The sequence below is a fragment of the Schistocerca americana genome, chromosome 5 (genome assembly GCF_021461395.2).
Source record: "Schistocerca americana isolate TAMUIC-IGC-003095 chromosome 5, iqSchAmer2.1, whole genome shotgun sequence".
Taxonomy (NCBI): Eukaryota; Metazoa; Arthropoda; class Insecta; order Orthoptera; family Acrididae; genus Schistocerca; species Schistocerca americana.
Window position 1 is genome coordinate 666,679,015 of NC_060123.1, and position 26,746 is coordinate 666,705,760.

At 36.7% G+C, this 26,746-nt stretch overlaps 1 protein-coding gene across 1 annotated transcript in view; it reads left to right on the top strand.

The window, feature by feature from the left end:
• The window catches only part of LOC124615328 (dickkopf-related protein 3-like), a 170,205-nt gene that overhangs the window by 79,804 nt on the left and 63,655 nt on the right, over positions 1–26,746 (top strand). Inside the window, exon 3 of the mRNA XM_047143127.1 lies at positions 4,455–4,512. Within this exon, the coding sequence (XP_046999083.1) occupies positions 4,455–4,512 (58 nt within the window). The remainder of the gene's footprint in view (positions 1–4,454; positions 4,513–26,746) is intronic.

Genomic DNA, 26,746 nt, shown 5'->3' on the forward strand with positions numbered 1-26,746 from the left:
GATAAACAGTTGCTCATAGCTGTTAAGGTATACACTTTAGGGCCCGAGGATTATTGGACATTTTTTTTCTTGTTTTGGTGCTTCAAAAGGGCACTGCTGCTTTCCTGTTCCACTCCTCCCTAATCTGAGCTTGTGCTCCATCTCTAATGACCTCCTTGTTTTGGTTCATACTGCCAACTACCTAACAATCTTAGGAACAACCATACCAGTACAAGTATTCTGGTGGAAGAGATATCAGAATGATTTTTGTTACAACTTTCGACTCGGTTGTTTCCTGACCAGGGTCCCTTACCTCAAATTGATACATTTACCATTCTCCATCAACCCTGAAAGCTTGTAACATCTCCATATAATTGCGCTATATAGATTTGAATGTGCAGTCTCCTGGAGACACTAGGTGCATTGTTAACATTTGCAAGTGCTAAAGATGGTGACATGGCACTCTTCCTCAATATCTGCACAGTTACAAGCATATCCTGCACCTGTAGTCTGAGTCATACCTGTTTAATTTGTATTCGTATGTCAGTTATGTGAGTACTGAAAGATGCCACAAGACTTGGTAAAATGGGAAGTACCATCATGTATGTATGTAGTGATTTGTAGAGTGTATGTGCATTAGAAAGTGAACAACACACATGTTCTGACAAAGTACCCATTAGTGAGTATCTGAAATTAGAGGTACAGCTGACATTTCTCTGTTTATCACAGAACTGTCAACTAATATGAATAAGGTACATCACCTTCTCTATTTTACATACAATAACTCAGTTTCTTATCAACTGTTCCTTAATGTAGCTTACAACTGAGTCTTCATATATCATTCAACATAACTGAGTTTCAGTAAAAAATCAGTGAATAATTTAATGTTTCTCTTAAATGTATTTAAAAGTTCACAATGCAACACTTTTGGCATTGAGAAGTAATTTAATATTGTGACCAATTAATGAACTTTTGATAAATGAACTAAATCATTAATGTTTAGCAATATCCAAGCATGTTAGCAACTGTAACTTGACTTTATTTGACTTCCAAATACTAAGTAAATACTCTACAGAAATTTTAAGAAAATCAGTTTCCGTAATAATGACAGAAAGTTGTAAATTAAGAAATGTATCACAAGTGATCTTGTGTTAAAATGTGGTAATGATCAGCCTCTATATTCCTCAAAAGCAGTCCCATACTTGAGGAATGAGTATTGGGCAGCAGATGCAGAAATTTTGCACCAATATTCTAGTGAAGAACTTAGTAGAGATGGTTTGTTGTTGCCTTCCTTCAACCTGTAAATTGTCATGCTGGAATGCACAGTTCTGTTTCAAAAACATTAAACAACAAAAGACACACTTTCTGATAATACTGAAAGTATGTACTACATTTATCACACACACTTTTCTTCACAACCTTCCTATTTTAGCCCTATTTCCAAGTACATTGAATTGTGGTTAGTTCCTTTCCTTTCCTTTGAAAAACTGTTAGTGGCCTAGGCATTTGTGATGATTACTGTTTATTCTCTGGCCATTGAATGCTGCTTGCTGTGCTGCTGCTTTTCTTTTTTTAAGCATTCTTTCCTCAGAAGATAACGATGGATTCAAAAAGATCTTTCATGCATGCCACCAACTGTAAGATGCCTACTCCTTCTTTTTGCGGCGGCCTAGGTTGGGTCTCCCGATCGCGGTCCGCGTTTGTTTCCTTCTCTCGTCACTCGAGTCCTTACCCCTTCCTCCATCCTTCCGGCACTCTTCTTCTACCCCTTCTTGGTCCCTCCCTCGCTTGTGGCTTTGCTTGGATTTGTCCTGTAACTCCAAGTCCTCCGTTCCACCTGTCAGTCTTCGTCAACAATTCCTGGCTCTTCTTGCCTCATTTTGCGATGCAGATGTAGTCTACACCGATGGTTCTGTGGTCAATGGTCGCACTGGGTTTGCTTTCATCCACAGCAACTACGTTGAGCAGCATTCCCTGCCTTGTGGGAGCAGTGTTTTCATTGCAGAGCAGGTTGCTCTTTATCGTGCACTCGCTCACCTTTCCTCCTGACCTGGGGAGTCATTTGTAATATGCAGTAACTCCCTGAGTGGATTGCAAGCACTCAACCATTGTTTTTCTCGGGACCCTTTGGTGCATGGTATTCAAGATGCTGTTTTTGTCTTGGTGGATCCTGGGCCACATCGGCATTCCAGGAAACGAACGTGTCAATCGGTTGGCCAAGCAGGCAACCACTTTGCCACCTCTGGAGCTTGGTCTAGTGGAAAGAGACCTCCAGTCAGCCCTACATTGCAAGGTCCATGATGTCTGGAGCTCCGAATGGTCTGTCTTGAACACACCAAATAAGCTCCGCATGGTCAAGTCGTGGAACTCATCCTTGATGGGCACGCGTACGGACTCAGTTGTTCTCTGTCATTTCCGAATTGGACATATGCGGTTGACCCACAGCTATCTCCTTCGTCGTGATAACCCGCCCAAGTGTCGCTGGATGCAGGGCTGACGGTGGTCCATCTTCTGATGGACTGCCCCCTTTTAGCCCCCTTGCGGCAGTCCTATAATTTACCAGCTGCACTTCCTTTAATTCTAGGTGACGATGCCTCTGTAGCTGACTCAGTTTTACGTTTTATCCATGCAGCTGGGTTTTATCACTCGCTCTAGTGTGGGTGCTCCTGCATGATTTCTCAGGCTACACCCACTCCAGCGACTTTTAATTGTGACATGGATACCAAAATAGTGTCCTTTATGGTAACAAGTTGTGTTGGTACCTCTTCAATGCTTTCCAGCTGGAGGTTCTTCATTTGTAGTTGAGTAGTTGATCTTTTACCTGATCCATCACCTATTGTAGTCTGTTTTACTCTAGTCAACTATTTGCTCTGCTCCTTTTAATTGTCCTCTATTTTGTGTTACTGCGATGTTTATTTTAGCTCTGTACCCCTTGGTGTTCCCTCCCTCTGGGTGCAGAAGTTATGCTTTTACTGTATAGGCCTTTTACAATTCTGTCTGTCTGGTACAGGGGCTGATGACCTCGATGTTTAGCCCCCATCAAACCCCAAAACCAACCAACCTTCTTTTTGTATCTGTCATGGAAAAGTTTCTCTCTAAAACCAGCTGTGTTAGTATAACCATGGCAATTATACCAATGGTTTTGTCGCACAGCTTAGAATGGGCTTCATACTCTCAAGGAACATGCACCTGTAGACTAAAAACTGGACCATCTGCCCACAGGTACACGCCCCATCAAAATCATTACACTTGCCATTCATAATCTTCATACTCAGTTAGTTCTAATAGATATTAAAAGGAGTCAAAAGGAGACACTGACTTCATAGAACTGAAAGGTTTATTGCCTGTAGTACAAGGCACGGTACAGGGTCCTAACATCTCTACGCACACATATTGACGTTCACTCTTATTTCAGCTTCTTATTACTTTTCTGAGGTAACCATTGCTTTTAGAGATCTTTGCTACTGATTCATTACCAATAGTTCTCAATCCATAAACACTGCAGCATTTAACAGATTATCAAACTTCTCATGGCACACATAGCTGTGACTTCCCACTACTCATTGCCTTCCACACCATCAATAATGGTTGGACCCAAACTGAGCTTCTCAAAGACTGGGTTTCCCCTGGCAGCAGTGGTGTTGCACTGGGCCACTGTGCATAAGGTACAGATATCGATACTAAAAAAAATGACAATATCTGTAACCACATGTGTTGTAAGAATTCTTGTAGGAAAGAATTGAATTTCTCATTTAAATGTGTGCCATTTGTATACTTTTTTGCATTATTCATATGGTAATCTCTCTTAATAGTGTGATTGAGTCAGCGTTTGTGATTCTATGCAGTTCTATATTTCAATTCTTCATTAAATCTGATTATAGGGATACTTTACTTTGTTATTTGGCCATCTTGCTCAGATAAGTCGTCAATTGTGGGACATGTATTTTTCTCAAGAATGATAGTCTGTTTCAGAACTAAGTTATCCATCACTGTTTTATATTCTCACTGGGAGGTCAACTAGGGTGTTATACCAAAACTGGACATCAGTAACTGTAACTGCTCTAAATCAGTGTTATCAGAGATGAAATCAGTTCTGAAAGCTCCACATCAAATTACATCAGTCATTTCTCGCTGATTTCTCAGTTACCTAGATCTGCTTTGTCTTCATTGATGTGTGATGTTATGACTTTCCGTCCCCGTGTTTAAAATTTCCATTCTCTCCAACATACTGGTATTTGGTTTATACCTAGATGAAGATATATCTGACTGGAATTACTAGGCTTACTACCTTTTTATTTATCTGATTGTCTATGTACTAAATCATAATTCAGTTTCAGCAGCCGAAGTGACTTAAATATTTTTAACGATATATGGTAAGTTGTTTTGTTTTATGTATGTTCTTCTTCTAATAATGTATTAGCAATATGAACCACTACACGAGATTATGTTTTAATTGAGATTGTCTGTCTTTGCAGTGTGTCAGAGATGCTGAATGCTGCAATGGTTGCTGCCTGGAAGGAAAATGTGTCAAATGTGAGTAATTCCTCATTGGGCTATTGGTTTTGAATTAGGTATGCAGAGTGTCAATAATAACAGATTTATAGAGCAGATATGCAAAGTGTGAATAACAACACAGATTTCTAGAACATTTTCCACATTTGTGGATCGGCATTGACCAACAACTAACAGAATTAGGAATTGGAGTAAATCCTTTTCCAACTGTTTTCACTTGATTCCCTTACCAGTTTTAGAATTTTATATTTTATTTTCAAATACACATAAATAACGAAAGTGTTGTCCGATATACAATGTATAACAGCATCATAAACATATGATTAGAAAAATATGCAATCAGATCTGTAATTAGCATTTTCCAAAGTTGACACATAAGAGTATCTTTAGTTACAGAAAATGCTGATCGCATGAAAGTGTATAATTTTGTAAGCATACAGCCGAAATGGTTTTATTTCTTCTTCTTCATCATCTTCTTTCTTTGTTTTGGTCAACCAGAAACCGTGTTAATTCTGCTGTCTCTTTTTCTGAGCTTCAACTGTTGTACAATGCTCTCGCATTCATTTCTGGTGTCATCCTTTTCTCTCTCAGATCCCTCCCTTTAGTGTCTTCAGCTTTGACTTTTCCTATTTATCTATCATTATTCATCCAAGGATCATCTCACAATGATATTGAAATAGTCTTAGTAACGCATTGCAAATCAGTAGCTTAAAGTATACAACACACAGAATACATAATGTGCTTTGTGAGGACAGGATGATTCATTGGCTGTGAAAACTTTTGTGTGTTCGTAATTTCTGCTTAACCCTCCCGTTACCAAGCTTTTTCACACCTCTATTTTACCAAGCGGGGTATTTGGACTACCCCAAAAGAGTTTTGTGTTTTATTGTAATATTTGTTCTCAGATATCATTATTTCCATTGAATGGGTTTATTTAGTATTGAGAAACAGCTTTTCAGGTTATTAGAAGTATTTAATCAAATCACAGATACAAAGTACAAAAATATCTTTGACTAAATTCAGTACTCAACGAACAGAAAATTAATAATCTATGTACCTCAACAGTCACTGCAGTAAAATGACACAAGACTTTTTTCAACTTTTCAGTCAAGTACATTTTTGCACTGCATGCACTTCACAGTAACACTTTCTTCTCTGTGTATATTACAAAAAGGTTTCTTGCATGTTATAAAACAGAATCTTGTTTTCCAATCTTCGTTTCTCTTGCAATCTTGACATCTTTGTGGCGTTGGTAACTTGGAACAATGGGTCTGGATCACTGATGTAGGAATTGCAATACCACAAGCTTTCAGTGCATCTTGTACTTCTTTATGAAGTGTGTTGATATTTTTGGCTCTTTCTTCCATGTTGCCTTTGCTGAGTCCAAATGCCAGTTCAGTTGTGAAGAGTTTACGTCAGCTTCAGTTATTCTTCTGTCATTCAGGAAATCTTTGAGTGTACAGAATATATGCATTTAGTGCTGCAATATCTATCATTTACATGAAGATTCTTAGTGGCCACCACCTTGTTCCTCTAACACAACTGTATTCTCTTGTCATTTTGTCCCCATTATCTACAGCACCTTTGGTTTTGTTGTAGTGCAGTACGATTTTGGGTTTGTGTTGACTTTCTTCACCACTCACTTGTCTCTCATTATGCTGAGTAGAGAGTAGTATTACTGCCTTTCCCTTCTTTGGAACATAGGAAGCTAGGGTCAAGTCATTTGTGAAACCAAACATTGAAGAGTGAACTTCTCTCTTTCTGTTTGGCAAGAATTCCTTGGGGATCTCTTTCTTATTGGAACACAAGGTACCAACCAATGTTGTGTGTAATTTTAGTAGTTCAGCAGCCAATGGAAAACTGGTGAAAAAATTATCAGTTGTTACACCATGACTGTTATTCAGAAATGGTTCCATCAGCTCCAAAACAACTCTCTGTCCTTGATTCACTTCCAGAGTATTGTCCACTATTCCTGTGTAAATTTGGATCTGTAATAAGTAAGATGCCTTCACATCAGCACAAACCCAAATTTTAATGCCATACTTGCCGGGCTTGCTCTTCATATAAACCCTAAAAGGGCAGTTTCCTCGGTATGTTGCTAATTGTTCATCAATAGTCACGTATTCATAAGGATAGAAGGTCTTGCAGAAGTTAGATTCAAATTTGTCGAACACTACCTTGATGGCTTGTAGCCTGTCCTTGGTTTCTTCAATTCTCTGTGCTCTCATGTCTCTGTTGTCAAATCGCAAGAATTTCAGTACAGACAAAAATCAGTTTCCTTACATGGCAGCAGAAAAGAATGGTTGCCGAAAGGCAACATTACCTCCTCACAGATCGGAAGCACTTGTGCGATGTCCATGAGTTCAACCACCTCCTATTAGAATTGCTAATACAGCGTGCACTTCAGTTGCATTTATATCTCTCCATGTCATTTTGTTCGAAGACTGAGCTGCATTCCACAAAGAAATTAATCGTTTGGCTTCCCTGTTCATTTCTTCTACAATGATGCTCACGATTTCTGGTGAGATAAATAATAAAAATGACTCTGTTATTGATTGTTTTTCCATCATTCACTGGGCCAGGCATTACATTCAAAATGATGAGACGTCGACGCTGCCCACCTTTTGGTGGTTCACTAGAAAATTGTAGCCCACTTCTAGAAACACACAAATCTCCAGTGTCTTCGTCTTCTTCTTCTTCATCATCATTATCTTCTTCTTCTTCTTCTTCTTCTTCTTGTTCACGTGAATGTGTAGTGTCTTCTGATGTTTCATCATCAGCTTCATCTGATGCTATGATGTGGTCTTTGTCAAGAGGTTCCATATATTCATTCAGTTCATTGTCAATGTCCCATTCATTTTCATCATCACTGACATCAGAATTGTATAGAATTTCCATGATCTCTTCACTAGAAAGTCCTTTGGACATCCTTACTTACAGATGAAATACTGACTCATGTAATGTTAGCTCAACAGTGAACGTCAAATTCAACTCAACAGTAATAACCAGCAACAGTAACAAACATTGGTTCTATGGCAAAACTCAACAAAGAAGATGAATGACGGATATATTTCCCAAAATCTTCTTTTTCTACAAATAAGACATTTCATACCAAGCAGAGTAGTCTCTCAATTCCACCAATAAATGACTTGAATAACAATGATAAAGCCAAAACAATTAGACAGTTTTGAGTGTGAATTCAACGTCAATCATTTTAGTACAAAGTCATGAAACCACTGGCATGTAGCCCTTCAGATAACATTATTATAGGGAAAAAATCAACCTGGGGTAGTGAGAATACCCCACTTGGTAATGCGAGGGTTAAGCAGATCATGCTCCTGGATATCTGTAGGAGAAACTTATAGTTTGTATTCATCTCTCCCAACTTCTGTGAACAACGCTTCTTTCATTTTCTTATCCAGAAAGTACATTAATATCCTTTTAGATAATCTTTCTGGTCTCATTTGTTCCACATGGCCAAAAAAGGCAATATTTCTTTTCAAAATCATGTTACTTACCTTCTCCATGTTGTTATGACACCTTCTGTGCTCATTGGTTTCTTTGAAAGAACTAGAAATTTTTCTCGCAGTCTTTCTTACTTATTGTTTGCTCAACAACACAGATACTACTTACAGGTGTTTGAAACCACTTATCCAATAAACTGAAAACTACTGAGGTTGGCAGTTGGAAGAAGAATTACTCCTGTTGCTAGTAACATCTACTGTATAATCATGCCAAAGAATCTTACTGGAAATAAATATCTTGAATAAATATTTCCTATGTCTTGAAAATTGTGTTCACTTAACTGTTGCAATAACAAATTCAGATTGTAGAACACATCTAACAAGAAGGAAAAATATAGTTTAAAGAAACTCTGAAAAATAGATAAAATAAATGACTGGATGAAACTGTTGTAGTTATTTATGCACATAGCATTCTTTGTCTGTCCTGGTTACTTTGAACTTGGAAAACAAATAATAATAATAATAATAATAATAATAATAGTAATTTCAGAAAGAAACTGGAACTTTGATAATGAAAGAACTTCTCTTTACCAACAATTACAAATTAATGTATTGGAAGAAAAAATGGTATGAGTAGTAGTTTTTAGAAATACAGTTAATTAATTTGGTAGAAGAGAAAGGAAAGTTGGAAGGTAGAGAAGAAATACTTAATTATTAGTTTGATCAACAACACATTCACAGAATAGTTAGGGAATTCTGAATGACGTATGTATATACAGGGTGGTACATTAGGTGAAAATAGGACACAGCTAGTGTTACACTGTTTGTTTTGGCTACCTGAGGGTCATGTTCATTGAGGTCAGCTTGATTTATTCTGATCTTTTTTCCAAGTCAGGAGACAGCATATGGTATATGGCATATGTGAATATGTCAAAAATATTACGGTGAATGTAAAACAGTTAGTTAACATGTGAGAGAGAAAATTATATTGTGAAAGATTTACACAGATTGTATCTTACCTTGGTCATTTCACATAACTGGAAGAATTATAACTGGTAATAGAGTACACATACAAAAGGTAGAATTATAATTTCAACTCTCTCTCTCTCTCTCTCTCTCTCTCTCTTCTCTCTCTCTCTCTCTCCCCCCCTCCCCCCCTCCCCCCCCCCCCCCCCCCCACCACCCCTTCTTATTCTAAATATTCCTTCTCATAATGCCATTTTACTCTTGATTCCAGTACCATTTCTTCTAATCCTTTCTCTTCGTGATATAATTGATTTCATCTAACATATGTAGTCAACAGTGGACCTCACAGTTCACTTTTTCAGTTACAATCTCAAAGTGTATACACCCTATCTTCTTTTTTCTTGGTGACTATAAGCCAGATCTGGAACCAATGAAAGGCCTGTACTATGTGTACCACAGTTATCTCATTTAAATTTTGCTATTGACTGATTGTAGTTGTTTATTGTAGGTTTGATGTTGATTTACTTTTGTAATTATTAGATGAAAGATAAGACAGCGAAACTATCTGGTGGAAAACTGTCTATGGTCAGGTTCTGTGTGTACTTGAAACTCTCAAGAGAATCAAATAAACTAAAAATAAGATTTACTGACATATTAAGTAATGGTTATTTAAACTGATATGTGGAAGTAAGTTCCAGTCAAAGTTTTGTAGGGTAAGAGGCACATAATGTGCTAATTTTGCAATTTGATTTCTTATGATTTTTTCTAATATTTTACATTTATATGATCATGCCAGAAATGAAAAAATATATGTTCATCAATATGCCTAAATTTGCTAATATTAAAAAAATTCAAAGTCAAGAGTTCTAATACCTAAGCAATGAGACTGCTTCTCATATAGTTGTCAGCTCTGTTACAATTTTTATACCCACCAATACCTTCCACTACCATAAGAATGTGCATACATTTGTCAGATAAAAAGGGTGATATGGTCTGATTTATTAATCCCAGACTCTCCTAAATTGCAATGTTACATGTAAATTTTGTAGAAGTCCAGTAATCATGTGTAGACGGAAACATGGCTGTTACTGAAACTGAGTCAGCAACTTTTTAATGTGCTGTTACTTGCAGATAATAGAAAACTCAAAAAAGGTCATTAGATGTATACTACATGAGAAAACTGAGCACAATCAACAAATGTGAGCATATTTCATGAACAAAAGTTCATTAATTCACACATCATGTTTCATAAATCCTATAATGAATTAGTCCTTATGGACATGTAATAAGTGACATCACTATACTTTCAATGGCAGAAACAGCCACTGCAAACTACTTCTGTCAATTTTTGAACTCATAATTGGAACATCAAAGAACTTGTATCATAATCTAATAAAAACAATCAGGTAGCAAATCTGTTTGTGTTTAGGGTGTGGTAACCAGTTTCAAACATAGAAAGACCATCTTCTGACCGGTAATGTCTCCAATGGTCCAATGGTGATGTGTGGAGTCAAGGTGCAGAGCTATTATAAATGCAAGAAGCACCCATTGTCAATGCAGTACTTATTGCACTTACAGCGGGTCTGCACATTGACTCCATACATCACCAGTGGAGTCATTACCAGTCTGAAAAATGGTCTCTGTATGACTGAAATCAGTTAGTCATTGTTTTGATGTAATACCATGTAGCAAGTGTTTATATAGCTTTACACAGAATGCTATCAGGTATTTATATACTAATTTACATCCTTGAATTCAAATATTCTAAAAAGTTACCATAAAAATAAACAGCATTTGTGATCTGGACTGATTGTTTTTGTTGCTTCTGTAAAGCATACTAATAATGAATATGGATAGTGCTTAATCTCCTTTCATTGGTAATTATGGTAAATATTTTAAGAGTACCTTGCTGATATGTGGAAAGTAGCTACTTTGGAAAAAAAAGCCATTGCTCTTCCTCTTGCTGAACTTCTTCAGAAAGCTACCTCTGCAGTTAGTAACTTCAAATGTTGCCCATATTTCTGAAATAGTCTAATGATGCTCCTATTTATTGTTTAACATATTCTTGTTTTGGTGTTATTTCTTAGGTGTTTGTATTGAAGAATTCCATTTAATAAAGTTCAGGAAGAAAGAAAGGAAAACTTTGAAGTTTGCTGATGGTGTTGTAGTTCCATCAGAGAGTGCAAAGGAGTTGGAAGAGCAGTTGACTGGAATGGATATTGTCTTTTAAAGGGATTATAAGACGAATATCAACAAAGTTAAAACTAGGGTAATGGAATGTAGTCAAATTAAATCAGGTGATAGTGAAAGAGTTAGATCAGGAAATGAGACACTGAAAGTGGAAGATGAATAGTAGGTGAATTTTGTTATATGGGGGGGGGGGGGGGGGGGGCAAAATAACTGATGGCTGAAGTAGAGAGGATTTCAAATGTAGACTGCCTGCAGCACAGAAAACATTTCTAAAAAAGCAGACTTTGTTACCATCCAAACTAAATAAGTGTTAGGAAGAACTTTCTGAAGATATTCGCCTTGGTGCAGCCTTGTACAGAAGTGAAATGTGAAAGATAAGCAGTTCTTCAAGTTCAGTATGTCCTCATTAGGTAAGTGATCTACCTGATCTACCCATATAATGGGTTGGGTTGTTAGGGGAAGGAGACCAGACAGTGAGGTCATCAGTCTCATCAGATTAGGGAAGGACGGGAAAGGAATTCGGCCGTGCCCCTTGAATGTAACCATCCCGGCATTTGCCTGGAGCAGTTTAGGGAAATCATGGAAAATCTAAATCAGGATGGCCGGATGTGGGATTGAACCGTCGTCCTCCCGAATGCGAGTTCAGTGTCTAACCACTGCGCCACCTCGCTCGGTTTACCCATATAATGTTCAGCATTTATAAACAAAAGAGAACAGAAGCTTTTTAAATGTGGTGTTATAGGAGAATGCTGAAGATTTGGTGGGTAGATCACTAAACTAATGAGGAGTACTGGACTGAACTGAGCCAAAGAGAGATTTATAGCACAACTTACCTAAAAGAAGAGATTTGTTAACAGGACACTTTCTGAGGCATCAAGGAATTGTTGATTTGGCACTGCAGGGAAGTGTGGGGTGTCAAAACTGCAAAGAGAGACCAAGGCTTGAATATAATAAGCAGGTTCAAAAGGGTATAGGTTGCAGCAGTTATTCGGAGATGAAGAGGCTTGCACAGGGTAGATCAGTGTGGAGAGTTGCATCAAATTAACTTTTGGACTGAAGAACACAACTGCAAAAACAAAGAAATACAGAAATTAGATCAAAAATAAATTCAATAAACATGATTGTCTTGTTATCTTGTTTCCTGTCATTCATAATTTCCTTTCCTATATGTTTATATTTACTAATAGATGCTATTGTTTATATCTTTCTTTCCAATTCTAAAGCTTCATTTATGCTACCAGTTACTGTGTATTTTATTTTATTAATGTTTATGCACTCGACAATGCCCCTGTTTATATTCTTGTATCAGTTGTCTGGTCATATACTTTGTAACACCACAGTGTTCAGATAAACCATTTGGTCATCTGCAAACTGTAACACGTACATTGTGTTATCATTTATTGGGAGCCTTATATTTTTTAATTAATTAATTACAAGTTGTGTTCAATAAGTAAAGCAACATGTTTTTTTCTCAGCCATTTTCAGCTGAAAAACCATGGAATTTGTCATGCGTCATAGTAGAATACTCCCTGAAGTGTTTCTAGAGGAGGCCGAAATGCACGCGTTTAATTACACGCTGACTGGCGTGAGGTCTGGAACAGGACAATATCTTGAGAATTGCAAATAAAGTGCGTAGATAATGTAATACTTAACTTTAATCCACAATTGTAGAACATCTCTCGTTACGGTACATGCTTCATAATATTAATTATCAATTGAATACGGCGCCTTGCTAGGTCGTAGCAAATGTAGCTGAAGGCTATGCTAACTATCGTCTCGGCAAATGAGAGCGTATCGGTCAGTGTAGCGTCGCTAGCAAAGTCGGCTGTACAACTGGGGCGAGTGCCAGGACGTCTCTCTACACCTGCTGTGTGGTGGCGCTCGGTCTGCAATCCTGACAGTGGCGACACGCGGGTCCGACGTATACTAATGGACCGCGGCCGATTTAAAGGCTACCACCTAGCAAGTGTGGTGTCTGGCGGTGACACCACACTCCCCCTTCAGTTTCTATAGTTTTTTGAAGTCCCTATATGTGGGCAGCACTATACATAGCCTTCAAAATTGTGTCTAATAGTGGTGCATTCCAGGCAGCAAGCTGTCATTGAGTTTCTTTTGGCAGAAAACCACATCATCATAGATATTCATAGGTGCTCACAGAATGTCTACAAATGCATGATGCATGATGAGTCACTGAGTGAAGTCTGTCATCATCGTAGTAAGATAATTCAAACCTGTCCAATCTCCCACATGCTGCTTGGCTGCACACAGTGGTGACTGCTACAATGTTGGAATGGGTAGAGACTGTTATTCGATGTGATTGATGTATCACCGTCAAACACCTTGCTGCCCAAGTAGGTATCTCTGCTGGTAGTGCTGACACACATGTCCAGCAGTTGGAGTACTCAAAGGTGTTTGCCTTTTGGGTCCCTCACTACCTAACAGAAGATCATAAAGAACAATGAAGGACCATCTGTTTGGATATCCTTGGACATTATGAGGCTGATCATGACAGTTTTTTTGTCGAACATTGGTTGTTGATGCAACAAGATGTTTTCTCCGATATTGACCAGTGGAGTGGTACCGTGCGGGTATACAGGCCCTCTCAGTAAGGTGGTGTAAGGTTGTTGCATTGAATGGATATTATGTTGAAAAATAAGGTTTTTCAGCCAAAAGGGTGGGGAATGATATGATGTATTAGAATCCTGAATAAAAGCAACATGCTTTCAGAAAAAATGTGTGTTGCACTGCTTATTGAATGTCCCTCAAAATTTTTTTTATTCATTCATCTTGTCCTTTGTGAAGGAAAGCCTTCAGGTTTGTGGGAGGAGTTAAGGTACACATTAACAAGATTCAATGGAAATCATAGAAGCGTAATCTGTATACTGTACGAACAATAAACTATCACTATAATGATTAATGCTATTCATGCTTGTGCCAGGTAAACTTAAGGAAGTAAATTACAAGGAAAGCATATAACATTCTTAGGGGTTGTTTCACTCGTTGTATCTGGCAATCTGTCGCAGCATAAGTCTTTGAGACAGTTACTGTAAAAAAAAAAAAAAAAAAACAAAAAAAAAAAAAAAAAAAAACTATAAAGTTATTTTTTTAAATAATTAATCCTGTTTTTTGTTTCCACTGAACATTTATTATAATCTCAAATTCATTAAAAGCATCTTGACAAATCTGAAATAAGTTATAACATACTTACAATAATGAAATAAGTCAAGGTCAACAAGCTACATGCTTTCTGTCTAAATACACTCAAAGTACTGACCCACACTGCCAACATGACTGTAACTATTTATACTTTCTTAACAATCCTGAACAATCCTCGGCATTGTTTATAATGAATATTTGATTAACTAACAATTAAAATTGATACAAAAAATTGAAAATACATACCTGATTGTATATTTACTCCAGAACAGCTAGTACATTACGATATTAGTACATGTCTTATTTTATTCGAGAATAAGTTCTCAAATAAGAAATAACAATAATACATATACATTTTTTATTAATTACTAGAGGCTCTCTTCATGGGAATTGTTCCCTTCATTTACAGAGCTTCTACACTTTGAAGTGAAAGAGATTAAACAGTTATTTTCTCAGTTATAATTTTTTCTAGACGAGTTTATTTTGTTTACGTGTGCGATCCTGAATTAGACTGGAAAATATTCATTTTGAGTGGGTCCTAATGGGCTATTACGTTTCAAGCAGCTACTCTGAAACGAGCTACTGCTTGTCACTTAAACCAAATGGGAGATGTTTATCTATTGATAATTAATATTTACTTGAATACATATATATTTTTTAAAGAAAATAGTTACCTACAATTGTAAAACTGGGTCCTGTTGACAGTACATTACCAATTTTTCTGCTTTAAAATGAACAGCTCTGATTGCCATGTAGCTTACAGAACTTTTCAATCACTGAAGCTAGGTAGTTAAATAATTTCTAAAAAGTATGACTAGTGAGATATGTTTTTAATCTTCTTTTGAACCAGTTGATATACTCCATTTCTTGATTCATAGTAGATGGGAATTTGCTGAACACCTACGCACCAGAGTATGTAACTCCACTCAGAACCCTAGATAGAGAGTCTTGTATTGTGATTATATAGACCACAGTTAAGTTGAAACTAATTTTCATTGTCAGAAAAAAATTAAGGCATAAATGTATTCATAAGTGAGTGTAAAAATTCCTAGATCCTTAAAAAAGGAATATGGAAGAAGTATGTTTATCTACTTTTTACTGCTTGCTTCTGCTGACTTTAATTACTGTACGTGCACTACCCCATAAGATAATTCTGTAAGATGACAAGCAATGAAAATGCGCAAACATTTTTAGGTCAATACTATGGGGGATGCAAAACATGCTGAACTCAGCCTCTTGACAATGGTAACTGTAGTTTATTTATATCAATGACCAATCTCAATATTGCTGCTTCCATAATAAAAGAGCCCATCCAGCACAGGCAAAAGTGGGGCACTAGAACCTAAAACTACAGTTTTTAAGGCAGCTGTACTTCCTGCGCACAATTGCTTGCTGACTTTGCTGGATTTCTTTGTGCAATTAATGACATATATTGCTTCAGTTACATGATTGGTAATCTTGTTTGACCTTGTACTTGCCAATAACAAATGTAGCCTGTTTTTCAGGACATCAGTGTAGCCTTGAAATGACAGTGAAACATTCAACACTGCTGAGATTGTGGTCTGTATCGGACATTCTACCCTGCAAAGCAGGATTGAAATGAAATCCCTAGGCACTACATTGTAAACTGCACTAAGAGATTATAAACTGCTAATAATGAAAGGGCATTCTTTATGGGCCTGATGCACTACATTTGTTATCCTCAAAATGTGCACCAACTGGGAGCACTGGAAGTACTAATTTCCCATACAGATAATACGATACTAGTTTAGCAAGGGAACTTTCGTCATTTTCAGTGGCTCTTCACTTTTGTCTTTCATTTTTCCTCTTTCCCAGATATGTGTAACTTTTACTTCAGAATGTACGCATTCTACCATTGTTCACAAACAATGATTCTATTGCGTCATTTTGTTTAGGCTAGGATTTTTTTTTTCTTTCCTTTTATTGCGTAACTTGGAGCCAGCTAACATCTGTATATCTCTCATGATTATGTTCTTTCTGTAGCATATGATAAAGTCAGTATCAAAGAAATATTTTGAATAACAAGTTTATTAATGAATTTTATGTTAATAAATAGATAGTTTAATGAGAATTTAACCTTTTGAAATGAAAGATTGTACATATATATTTTTTATTCTTACTTATTGCCTTTAGGCTAACCCATAGTGAGACTGGTATTTTTTAACCTCATTAACACCCCATAGATTCTCTTTGACTCCTTCTTATGGTCCCTCAAGATATATTCTTATTTGTTAGAATATTCATTGGTCAGTCTGTCTGCGATACTGTCCTATAAGCACTATTACCCACGTTCTTCTGCCTCTTCTGAACTCACTTCAGAGTTGGGCTTCCACTTTATAGGCTATTGTTTATACTAATGTCCTTTTTATCAATTCTTTAGATGCACGAGATGCTAAAGTAGTATGCAGTACAGCTTTCATTCATTGATAAATTGTTTCTTTGTTGTTTGCACTATACCATAATAATATCTTAAAGTACTTTGGTAATTTAACAAATCCATAAATTTAACATTTATACAAGTCATTGGGTTCATTTTTGCCTACTGCTTTCAAAAGCATTATATCATCCCCAATCCTATCAAGATATTGTTTTCAAATGTTTGACATCCTTTTGTGTTCTTATATTATTATTTCACCCTCATATTTTACTTCATTATACGTAAACCTTTGCTTTCTAATAAAGTTCTGGAGCAGCTTCTAAAGTGTTTCCTTTTATCATTCTTCTGTGCTGTATCTATTGTCTTTTCATTAGCCATACGCAGTAATTCTCTTCAGAATTGTTGATTTTCTGTTCATGTTCTTACTTAGATGCTTGCCTGATTTTGTCATCATATCTTTTCATAAATTTTGTAATTGCTTAATCTCTTTATTTAAGTAATGGAAACTACTCCAGTTGCTGTTGAGAACTTTACTGAATCCTCTACCACCTTGTTTTACATTAGGCTCTTTATAAGTGGTTCTGAGAAACTGTACAGTCAAGAAGCAACATCATTGGACATCTGTTTGATCAAATGATGTGCCTTTCCTACAGCAAAGTTCCTCAGAAAGATTTTAAAAACACGTTCATGAAAATACTGAAACTGGTAGTGGACTGAGTAAAGTTCTCAATAGCGATTGCAGCAGTTTCCATTAATTAAACAAACAGTTGCAGAATCAACACTCTCTTTGAACATGGAGGAATTAAGAATGGCCTTTCTTTGTCACATCATCTGCTGCATGCTATGTACTGCTTGCCTGTGAGAACTAATTCGTATGCTCTATGGTACTTCATTACTGTATCAGTCACTTCGTACTACACAGTCATTATTAGGCATTATTTCTTTTGGCATGTTTTCCTTTCACGTAAAGATAATACCACTTACCTTCATTCCAAATATTTTGTAGGATAAATTTAAGTCCGCAGTGTATTTTAAAATTCTCTTACTTTTGGTTCTGAGAACAAAGCCGAGGACACTGTCATTGTCAGGTTCGAAGTAGCTCCTCCTATAATACACTTTGTTCCTGACTCTTTGTTTCATTAATAAATAATCTACTTGTTAGTTTCTTTTATCATCTGTAATTTTCCATGTTACCCCACTTTTTCAGTCAATAAGGATTGTCAAAAAACTTATCAATTTCTCCCAAAGTGCATCTTATCTTTTGGTTTTATTGCTTTAGAAGCTCCCCCACTTTTCCACTTGTTTCTTCTGTTAAAATATTTTAAACTCCCTTCACAAAAATAGATACATTAACGAGTTTTCTTAACACCTTTGTCCCAACAAAATACACACACACACGCACACACACACACACACACACACACACACACACACACACACAAGCGCAACTTGCACACACGTCTGAAGTCTCAGAGAGCTGTGTGTGTGTGTGTGTGTGTGTGTGTGTGTGTGTGTATGGCTCTTATATTCAGGTGAACAGTGTGATTAGGCACCTGCTATCACCACATCCCAGTATTCTGGGTTCCTGAAACAGAATGAAACAATTGGACAGAACAGCTGTATTATAGTTCAGAACCTTATTATATAGATGATGGGTTATTCATTTATATTAACCAGAGATGTTGTGTATGCATATACGAGAAGATTGTGTTTTTGTGGATATAAAACTACAGGCCTGAAAACTTACTCAGGCTTGCATTAACTGCTGTTACTGTGCCAAATGTCTGAGCAGTGTTACTATTGCCGGCTCTTTCAACAAAGCTCAACCTTTTATTTTTAGTCTAGAAATAAAGTGATTAAATTATCCCTTCATTTTCCAATTCCTCCTTGTTAGTATTACAAATCCTTCATACAATAATGAGCTTCTCCTCACATTCAACCTGTTTCATGAACTTACACATTTTATGGTGTATCTTCTTCATCTCTTTGTCTTTTTCTTGTGATGCTGCTATATGTTCTGGTACAACAGCAGTTTCAATTTATTTATTTATTTTTTTAATTAAGTAGAATTATGTCCATGTCAGATTGCTAGTGTCCTTTTAGCCTGTTTCTTGTTTTGTTGCTTCATCCTGCTCTTCCTTCTATTGTATGTGTATGGATTGCCTCCAGAAATGTTTTGCAGTTTAAAGTGTGGTTTTGAAATCTCTCTCTTACTATCATATATTTGGTCTGAAACCTTCAAGTGTCTTCTCGAATAATACGTTAGCTATGATTAAATTGTGCTCTGTGTAAAATTTTACCAGGTGACTTCCCTTTCATTCCTTTCCCCCAGTCAATGTTCTCATATATATTCTTCCCTTTTTTTTCTCAATATTGTTAAATTCTGCCCTCCTCCCATCACAATCAAATTTCAATCTCCCTTGACTATGTGGATAATTTCTTTTATCTCAACATGCCAAAAAAAAAAAAAAAAAAAAGAAAAAAGAGAGAGAAAAGAAAAGTATCGTATCGAGGGTGCAATGCTGCTGCTGGAAGGTTTTAGAACCTGGAGCTTTCTGGCATTTTCAGTGCAAGGTGAATGGTGGTGAACAGCAAAATATTTCACTTCACAACAAATGGCTCAGGGGGAGTGCTTGTTACTATCTATTACATGTTCTGACTTTGTAGAAAGTGACAGTGAAATGATGCATCTGTTTGGTGAAGTAGGGTATGAGTTAAATTCACAAAACTGTAGACTGTTTTATTCGTATGTGGCACAGTACAGCTGCCTTCCTCCCTGCCCCTTGTTGGGTATACCTCTGTGTCTAATGAGCATCTTCAATCCTTGAATCTTAGATGATCAGATAAGTTGTGGAAGGTGTAGCCATGTAGTATGTTTTTAATTTTCTTTTGAACTTATAGTGAGTGTTTGTTTCTTAGTCAACACTAAGTGGGAACTTGTGGTAGATCTTAATACCAAAATACAAAAACCCACTAGGAGTCCTAGAAAAGGACGCAAAATCTACATGGAAATTATTTTTTATTTTGATTATTTTTATAATTAGCAACAAATAAAATTAATGAATTCACATATTGTGTTTCACAAACCCCATGCAGAAGAGTGTTCAGGTATGTGAAATGAAGCAAATTGGTAAATACATTGAAGTGACAAAGTCATGAGATACCGATATGCACACATACAGATGGCAGTAGTATTGTGTACACAAAGGTACAGAAATGGTAATTGGAGCTAGATGCATGGAACATTCCAGTTCAGAAATTGTTAGGGATTTCATTATTTCAAGATCTATATTGTTTTGTGTATGTCAAGAATACCAAATTTAGAGTACTTACTACTGACAGTGCAGTGGCTGACGGCCTCCACTTAATGACTGAGAGCAGTGGCTTTTGCATAGAGTTGTCAGTGCTAACAGATAAGCAACGCTGTGGGGGATAACCTCAGAAATAAATGTGGGTTGTTTGATGAACACGTACATTAGGACAGTGTGGCAAAAATGTTCTATTAATTGACTATGGCGGTAGATGACCAATGCGAGTGCCTTTGCTAACAGCACAGAATTGCCTGCAGTACCCCTCGTGGGGTCACAACCATTATCAGTTGGGCCCTAGATGACTGGGAAACTATGACCTCATCAGATAAATTCTGATTTCAGTTGATAAGTGGTGATGGTAGGGTTCAAGTGTTGCATGGAATCTGCAAAGCTACGGACCCAAGTTGTCAACAAGGCACTGTGCAAGCTGGTGGCGGCAGCTCCATAATGTTGTGGACTATGTTTCCGTGGAATGGACTGGACTTTCTGGTCCAACTGAACTGACCATTGACCGGAAATGGTTACATTTGGCTACTTGTTTCCAAACAACAATGGCATTTTTATGACGACATGCCTTTTTACCAGACCACAGTCATTCACAATTGGTTTGAAAAACATTCTGGGCAATTTGAGTGAATGATTTGGCTATCAAGATTGCCCGACATGAATTCCATCGAAGATTGATGGGACATAATCGAGAGGACAGATTGTGCAAAAACCTCCTGCACCTGCAACACTTTCACAATTATTGATGGTTATAGAGCAGCATGGCTAAGTATTTCTCCAGAGGCTTCCAACAACTTGTTGAGTCCACGCTACATTGCGTTGCTACCTACATTGGACAAAAGGAGGTGTAATATGATATTAGGAGGTATCCCATGTCTTTTGTCACTTCAATGCCTGCTTAGCTGGGTGGTAACGTGCTTGCCTCCCATGCACTGGGCCCGGCTTTGATTCCCTGCCGGGTTGGAGATTTTCTCCACTCTGGATTGTCCTCATTGTCATTTCATCCTTATCATTGGCTGCAAGTCGCCCAATGTGGCACCGACCCGAAATAAGACTTGCACTTGGCAGCCGAACATGACTGGAACCTCCCGGCCAACAATACCATATGATCATATTTCATTTCACATCACCTCAATGTGCACTACAAATGAATGTAAGAATTTTACGAACTTTGTAAGTGCTTCTGCTGAATTTTTAGTTACGATGCCTGTTTTACTCAGTATTCTCACTGCTTCCATCATTATTTAATTTAGATGATGCTCCGCAGGAGATATTTCTAAAGAGTAAAGGGTAAGTAGATATTCAGAATAAACTCACATCCTGTTCTTGACATTTAGCACAGTGGGAGATAATTCTAAGTGAAGAACTGGTGAACTGAGCTGCTTTGTCAGTTTATTTATTTGTGTAATCTATGTAACTGGAAATTGGCTTGACTTGACTAAGAGGAATTTTGCACATAGAGTTTCATTTAGTATAACCATTAATGACAACTTTTGGTAAAAGAATGTGTGTTTTATTCGATTCATTGGTGATTTTTGTTTTATGGGCATTAGGCCATGGTCCACACATCAGTCAGGTTGTGATGTCATCAGACCACTACCTAAGTTTGCAGAGTCTGGCGGATGTTTGTTATTGAGCTTATAGTGAGGAAGAATTGGTGCTGTTTGCTTTATTTAGTACTAAGGCACATAAATCTCATTTCTCCAATATAAGCTCCATAACATGCATCAGCATGAATCTGCAAACCTAGGAAATAATCTGATGACACTGTGACCTGACTTTTGCATGGGTGGATACCGACAGTTCAGCTTGCTGAGCTTGTTTAAGTTCGAAACTACTATATGAGCCTTTGTAGCCTCTTATGATATCTCCAGCTCAGGGAAACAAAATAATACACATAGAAATGCGCCTTGGACTTTGGCACAATGCCCATGAAACAAGTCGCTAAGGATGCAGAAACTGGTTGTGGAAACTTGCACTGTAGGATCTGTTTTATTTGTTTGAAACTGCATAATATGTATCACAAATTGCAACATGGTCATTAATGGAACAATGGTTCAGATTATAGTTTTTTCAATTTTTTTTTTTAATTTCTGTCTATGATCACGAAGTTTTAAGGTCCCTAGACTACTGGTTTCACTCAGCAGTGATTGTCTTCAAATCTGCAGCACGCATAGAAAGAGATACAAATATAACTATCAGATTGTCTACATCTTAAAACAATAAAATAGGCCATAATTAAAAGTATTACTGACATACATGTGATAAAACATGCAGTTTTTATGATGAGGTATACCTCTTTAAAATATGTCCTAATATAATGAAGCCATTGTGGCATCATCAACGGATAAAAACAAAATCAGCTTAGCATCACTGCACGTATCTTAATATGTTATATAGTAGGCCACAGTGTTGGCAGTGTCATCTTCTTAACAGTGCTACTGTACTGTTCCTGACAAACTGTTGTACAGTAGCCACAAATGTTTGTACTGGAAGTTCATTAGATGTCACTACTGTAGGCCAACACATATTTGTCAGTTATATAACTGTACAATATTGAATAAAAAGAATAATACAATAGGTAAAGTCTATTGTGGGCTTCCCATGTATATATGTTACTACAGTAATGAACTATAATAAATAAAAATATGACTGAAGTTAAATTTAGATTGTTAAAAAGGAAGTGATTAAGTGATAATAATTTTGATATGCTGTTGTGGCGATTTTAAATAAAAATGTTATTACATACATAAGAACAAGCTTATGGAGCTGATAGAATAATATAAAATGATAAAATAAATATGGAAAGAATCCAAATGGATGAAACAACAGGCTGTAGTAAGCAATCAGTTGGTGTGGCCACCAGAATGTCGAGTAGGCGAGGCATGATCAGAGGAACTTAACCGCCTCTTGTACACTACAACAGATCTTACAAGAAAAGAATGATAAAAGACTACCAGTCAATTGATCTAGTTAATGAATTAGATCATATAAACAGAGAAGGGACAAGTAAGCATGAGAGTAATAAACAACTCAATGTCAAAAAATATAGCAAATGTATAATGCACTGTATACTTGGTAAAAACCAAAGGGAGATATATATGAGAGAGGTGTTCAGTGGTTAAAGTAGAATATTGTGAAACAAAGCAATGTAGGCATTTGGTACAAAATTGCTCTGCCCATTGAACACTTTAGCTGACTCCTGTTTTTTCACTTTGCAAATTTCAAGCTCTTCTAATGATATGAGAACACAGCCTTTTTGTGCCCTGTGGAGAATCTGCATACTATTCTCAGTGTCCCCTATAGTATGACCGATTTCTGATAAATGCAATCCCAAAGAAATTTTGTTATGCAGTTGTGAATGCTCCCTGAACCTTGTGTTAAAAGTGCAGCCAATTTGGCTGATACAACATTTATCACAGTTATTAAAATCAATCCTGTATACCCCAGAGCCATCAAATTTCTCATATGCATTTTTCAGTTCATGTTTCAGTTGCTGTTTTAAATTGTTGTTAAGTTGAAAATTAAGCTAACATTAGATTTTATGAAACATTTCCACATTTGTTGGGATGTGCTGTTGTGAAATTTCATGAGGCATTTGCCCAATCCATACTCTTCCATAAAAGTTTCAGTGGGGTGTAGCATGATTCATCACTTCAAATTGTGCATTTCCATCCATCTACTGTCCAGTGGTGTTGTGCTTCACACCACCTCTTGATTACAGAAATGTGTGGCTTATGAGAAACTGCTTGATCATTGTACCCCATTTCTTGTAATTCCCTGCTCACAGTCATTGTGATAGGTGATTACTGGTATAGCACTTTGTAACTCATGAGCGAATCCTTCTGCTGATTTCATGGGATTTCTGGCAACCACCCTCTTCAATGCTCAGTGGTTCAAGTCTGTTAGTGTATGAAGTCTGCCTGGTCTTGATGTAGCTGTGGTTGTTCCTTTGTGTTTCCACTTCACAGTCACATCACCAACAGTCTGCTTGGCAGCATTAGAATGGTTGGAATGTCCTTGAGGGATTTGTTAATGAGGTGATGTCCAATGATTTGCCCACATTTGAAGTCACTGACCTGTCCTGACTTACCCATTCTGCTATTACTACTTCTCTACTTGCTACACCATTACCTCCTTTTATACTGGTAGGTCCACCTATCAGGACACCTACTGGTCTATTTCACATTATGTAGGGATATCCAAACACTTTTGATCAGATAGTGTAAATGTAGTTGGTGGATGACACAATGAGCCAAATTTTGTGGCTGACTGCATCATTCATCAACTATGATTAATGGCAGCAGCATTAAAAGCATCCACCATGGATAAAATAACATAGTGTAAATGTATTTCTTCAACAAACCTAAATGCAATATTGAATACAAAATTACTTGGAAGTCAATGACACCATAAAGACTTGGTTACTCATATGAATGATTTTTATCATTTCATGTGGAAGAAGATAGAGGTATAACTCATTCAATTTTTTTTTTAATTTGTGCTGACTGGCATGAACAACGTTGTTACGAGAGTTAGATAAAAAGCCCCGTTCTTTCTGCACTTGAGAATCTCTCTCATTGTGTTGACCTGCATATGGAATTTATTCTAGAGAAGGGTGCAGTGAGAATATTATGTGAGGTTGATAACCAAAAGTCTTGCACAGACCTCTTCAGGAACTTGGGGATTCTTTCATTTCTGTGCCAATACATTTACTCCCTGTAGTGAGTAATAAGAGAGGATGAACTACAAATTTTACAGCCACATTATTAGACGTAAAAATAATTTCCATGTAGACTATGTGTGCAGAAGTTCTTAATTGAAAATCTCTCGACACTAAAAAAACAAAATAAAAGTGTTTCTATTAGCTGCTACATATATGATTTATCAGACTAATATGAATTCAGGGAATGTCAGTATCACAGAGATTTTTAAGTCCTGCAGTATATAAACTGTTCATAGTGTCCTCTGAAATCAACAGACCTACTATTTCATACTAAGTAGTAAATAAAAACAGTAGCTGAATGAAACCTTTTATTAACTTAAAGAGTTTCCTGATGTAGTAATTAAGTAATTAATTAATTAGTCTTTGGATTCTCCTAGGACAAAATATGAATAAAGACTTTTGTGCTAATCAAGAGAGTTACTTTTTATTAGTTCATAATGAACAGGTGAAGTGGAGACCACTACATTATGTACAAAAATAAAACCACAGTACTTGAGACAAAGAAATAGTATGTACCATTAGACAGCAGTGCGTCAAATGTATACAAAAGCTTTACAGAATGAAAGTTGCTTCATCTAGGAAAAGAGAGAGACAGCAAAAATGTTGTTTGAACAGGTATACAGACATTGGTTTTGCAGAACACTTATTTTGTTGTTTTTAGGCCTTTTAACATGTTACACTAAATTTTTCATGAGTTAAGTACAATAGGCATCTGACAGGACTGCCAGTGAACAATGAGGCTGAGAGTGGAGAAACAGTCTTTCCCCCATCCCTTCTGCCTTTTGACTGTCCATGGTCTGTGTTATTGGTCATCTGAAAAATATTGCCTTGCCAGTAGACTTCACTGTAAGCCTTGTTGTGTTTTATTGTTTCCTGTTTATGGTCTCTGACTTTTTTCTATTTTTATGAACGGCAGCAATGTCCAAGAGGAAAATTCTCATGAAATGTTTATGGAGATGTCACATCCCCACCGTAACCAAGATACAGTGAGAAAAACCTAACATTGGTGAAGTTTTGATTGAATAAACAAAATGTGAATTAATGACAAGAGATACATTCATTAATATAATTATTAATGAACTGTTTGTACAGCAGCTACGGGTACCATGCAGAGACAGTTGGAGAGTTTGACAGATTATTCTTGAAGTACTGGGTGGGTAAGACAATTTAATATACAAGGTGAACCCAAACTCTAGTGACAAAAGTTTGGAGGTTACTCACAGATATCTTCTGTGGCTCTTTGCAGAGTAATAATGTAATATGGATGTATTCAGTTTGCTATTCAATTACCTTTTTTTCCTGTGAAAACATCTTCACAACAGTGAAAAAGTATGTAATAAACAACAATCAAAACATACAACACAAGTACTATGAGTGATTGGCATCACTGTGGGAACAGCTAATGTAATGTTGTCATTTTGCCCTGTCATTGCATTCAGTTACCAATACATGAGTCACATAGAATTGGCCAATTCTTCATCAGTAAACCTATTCATACAGCTGTGTATCACTGTTTGTGTACAACTAACAGAGCCAGAAAGACAAACTTGAGTTAGAACTGAGTAGTGATGAATGCAAACTTGAGGGCAAAGAGTAAAGTGGACATTACAGCAAGTACTGTGAGTGAATAGAACTAATTCATTTCCAGACAAGAAACACTGCCCATAGCTCCACTATTTGTGCCTTTCAGTGTGTTACAGATACAAAGATAAATGCAAGTAAGAAATCAGACTTATTGCAGTTAGGCTGCTCTGTCAGAAGACACAGACATCTTATACCGAAATATTCAGAAAATATCCCTACACAGCCACTGAAAATATGTTGAAGTATGGGTTTATCCTTTATTTATTTCACTCAGTCCTCGAGTCAGTCACAGTTACAATGTTAATGTAATTGTATTTATGAAAATGCTTTTAGAATGGTATATACTACTATTTAAAAGCACATCAGAATGAGCACCGAGTTACTGCTGTATCTTATCAGTGAAGGACAATAATTTATGCCTAATATAAAAACTGGAAATTGCTGGAATTGATAG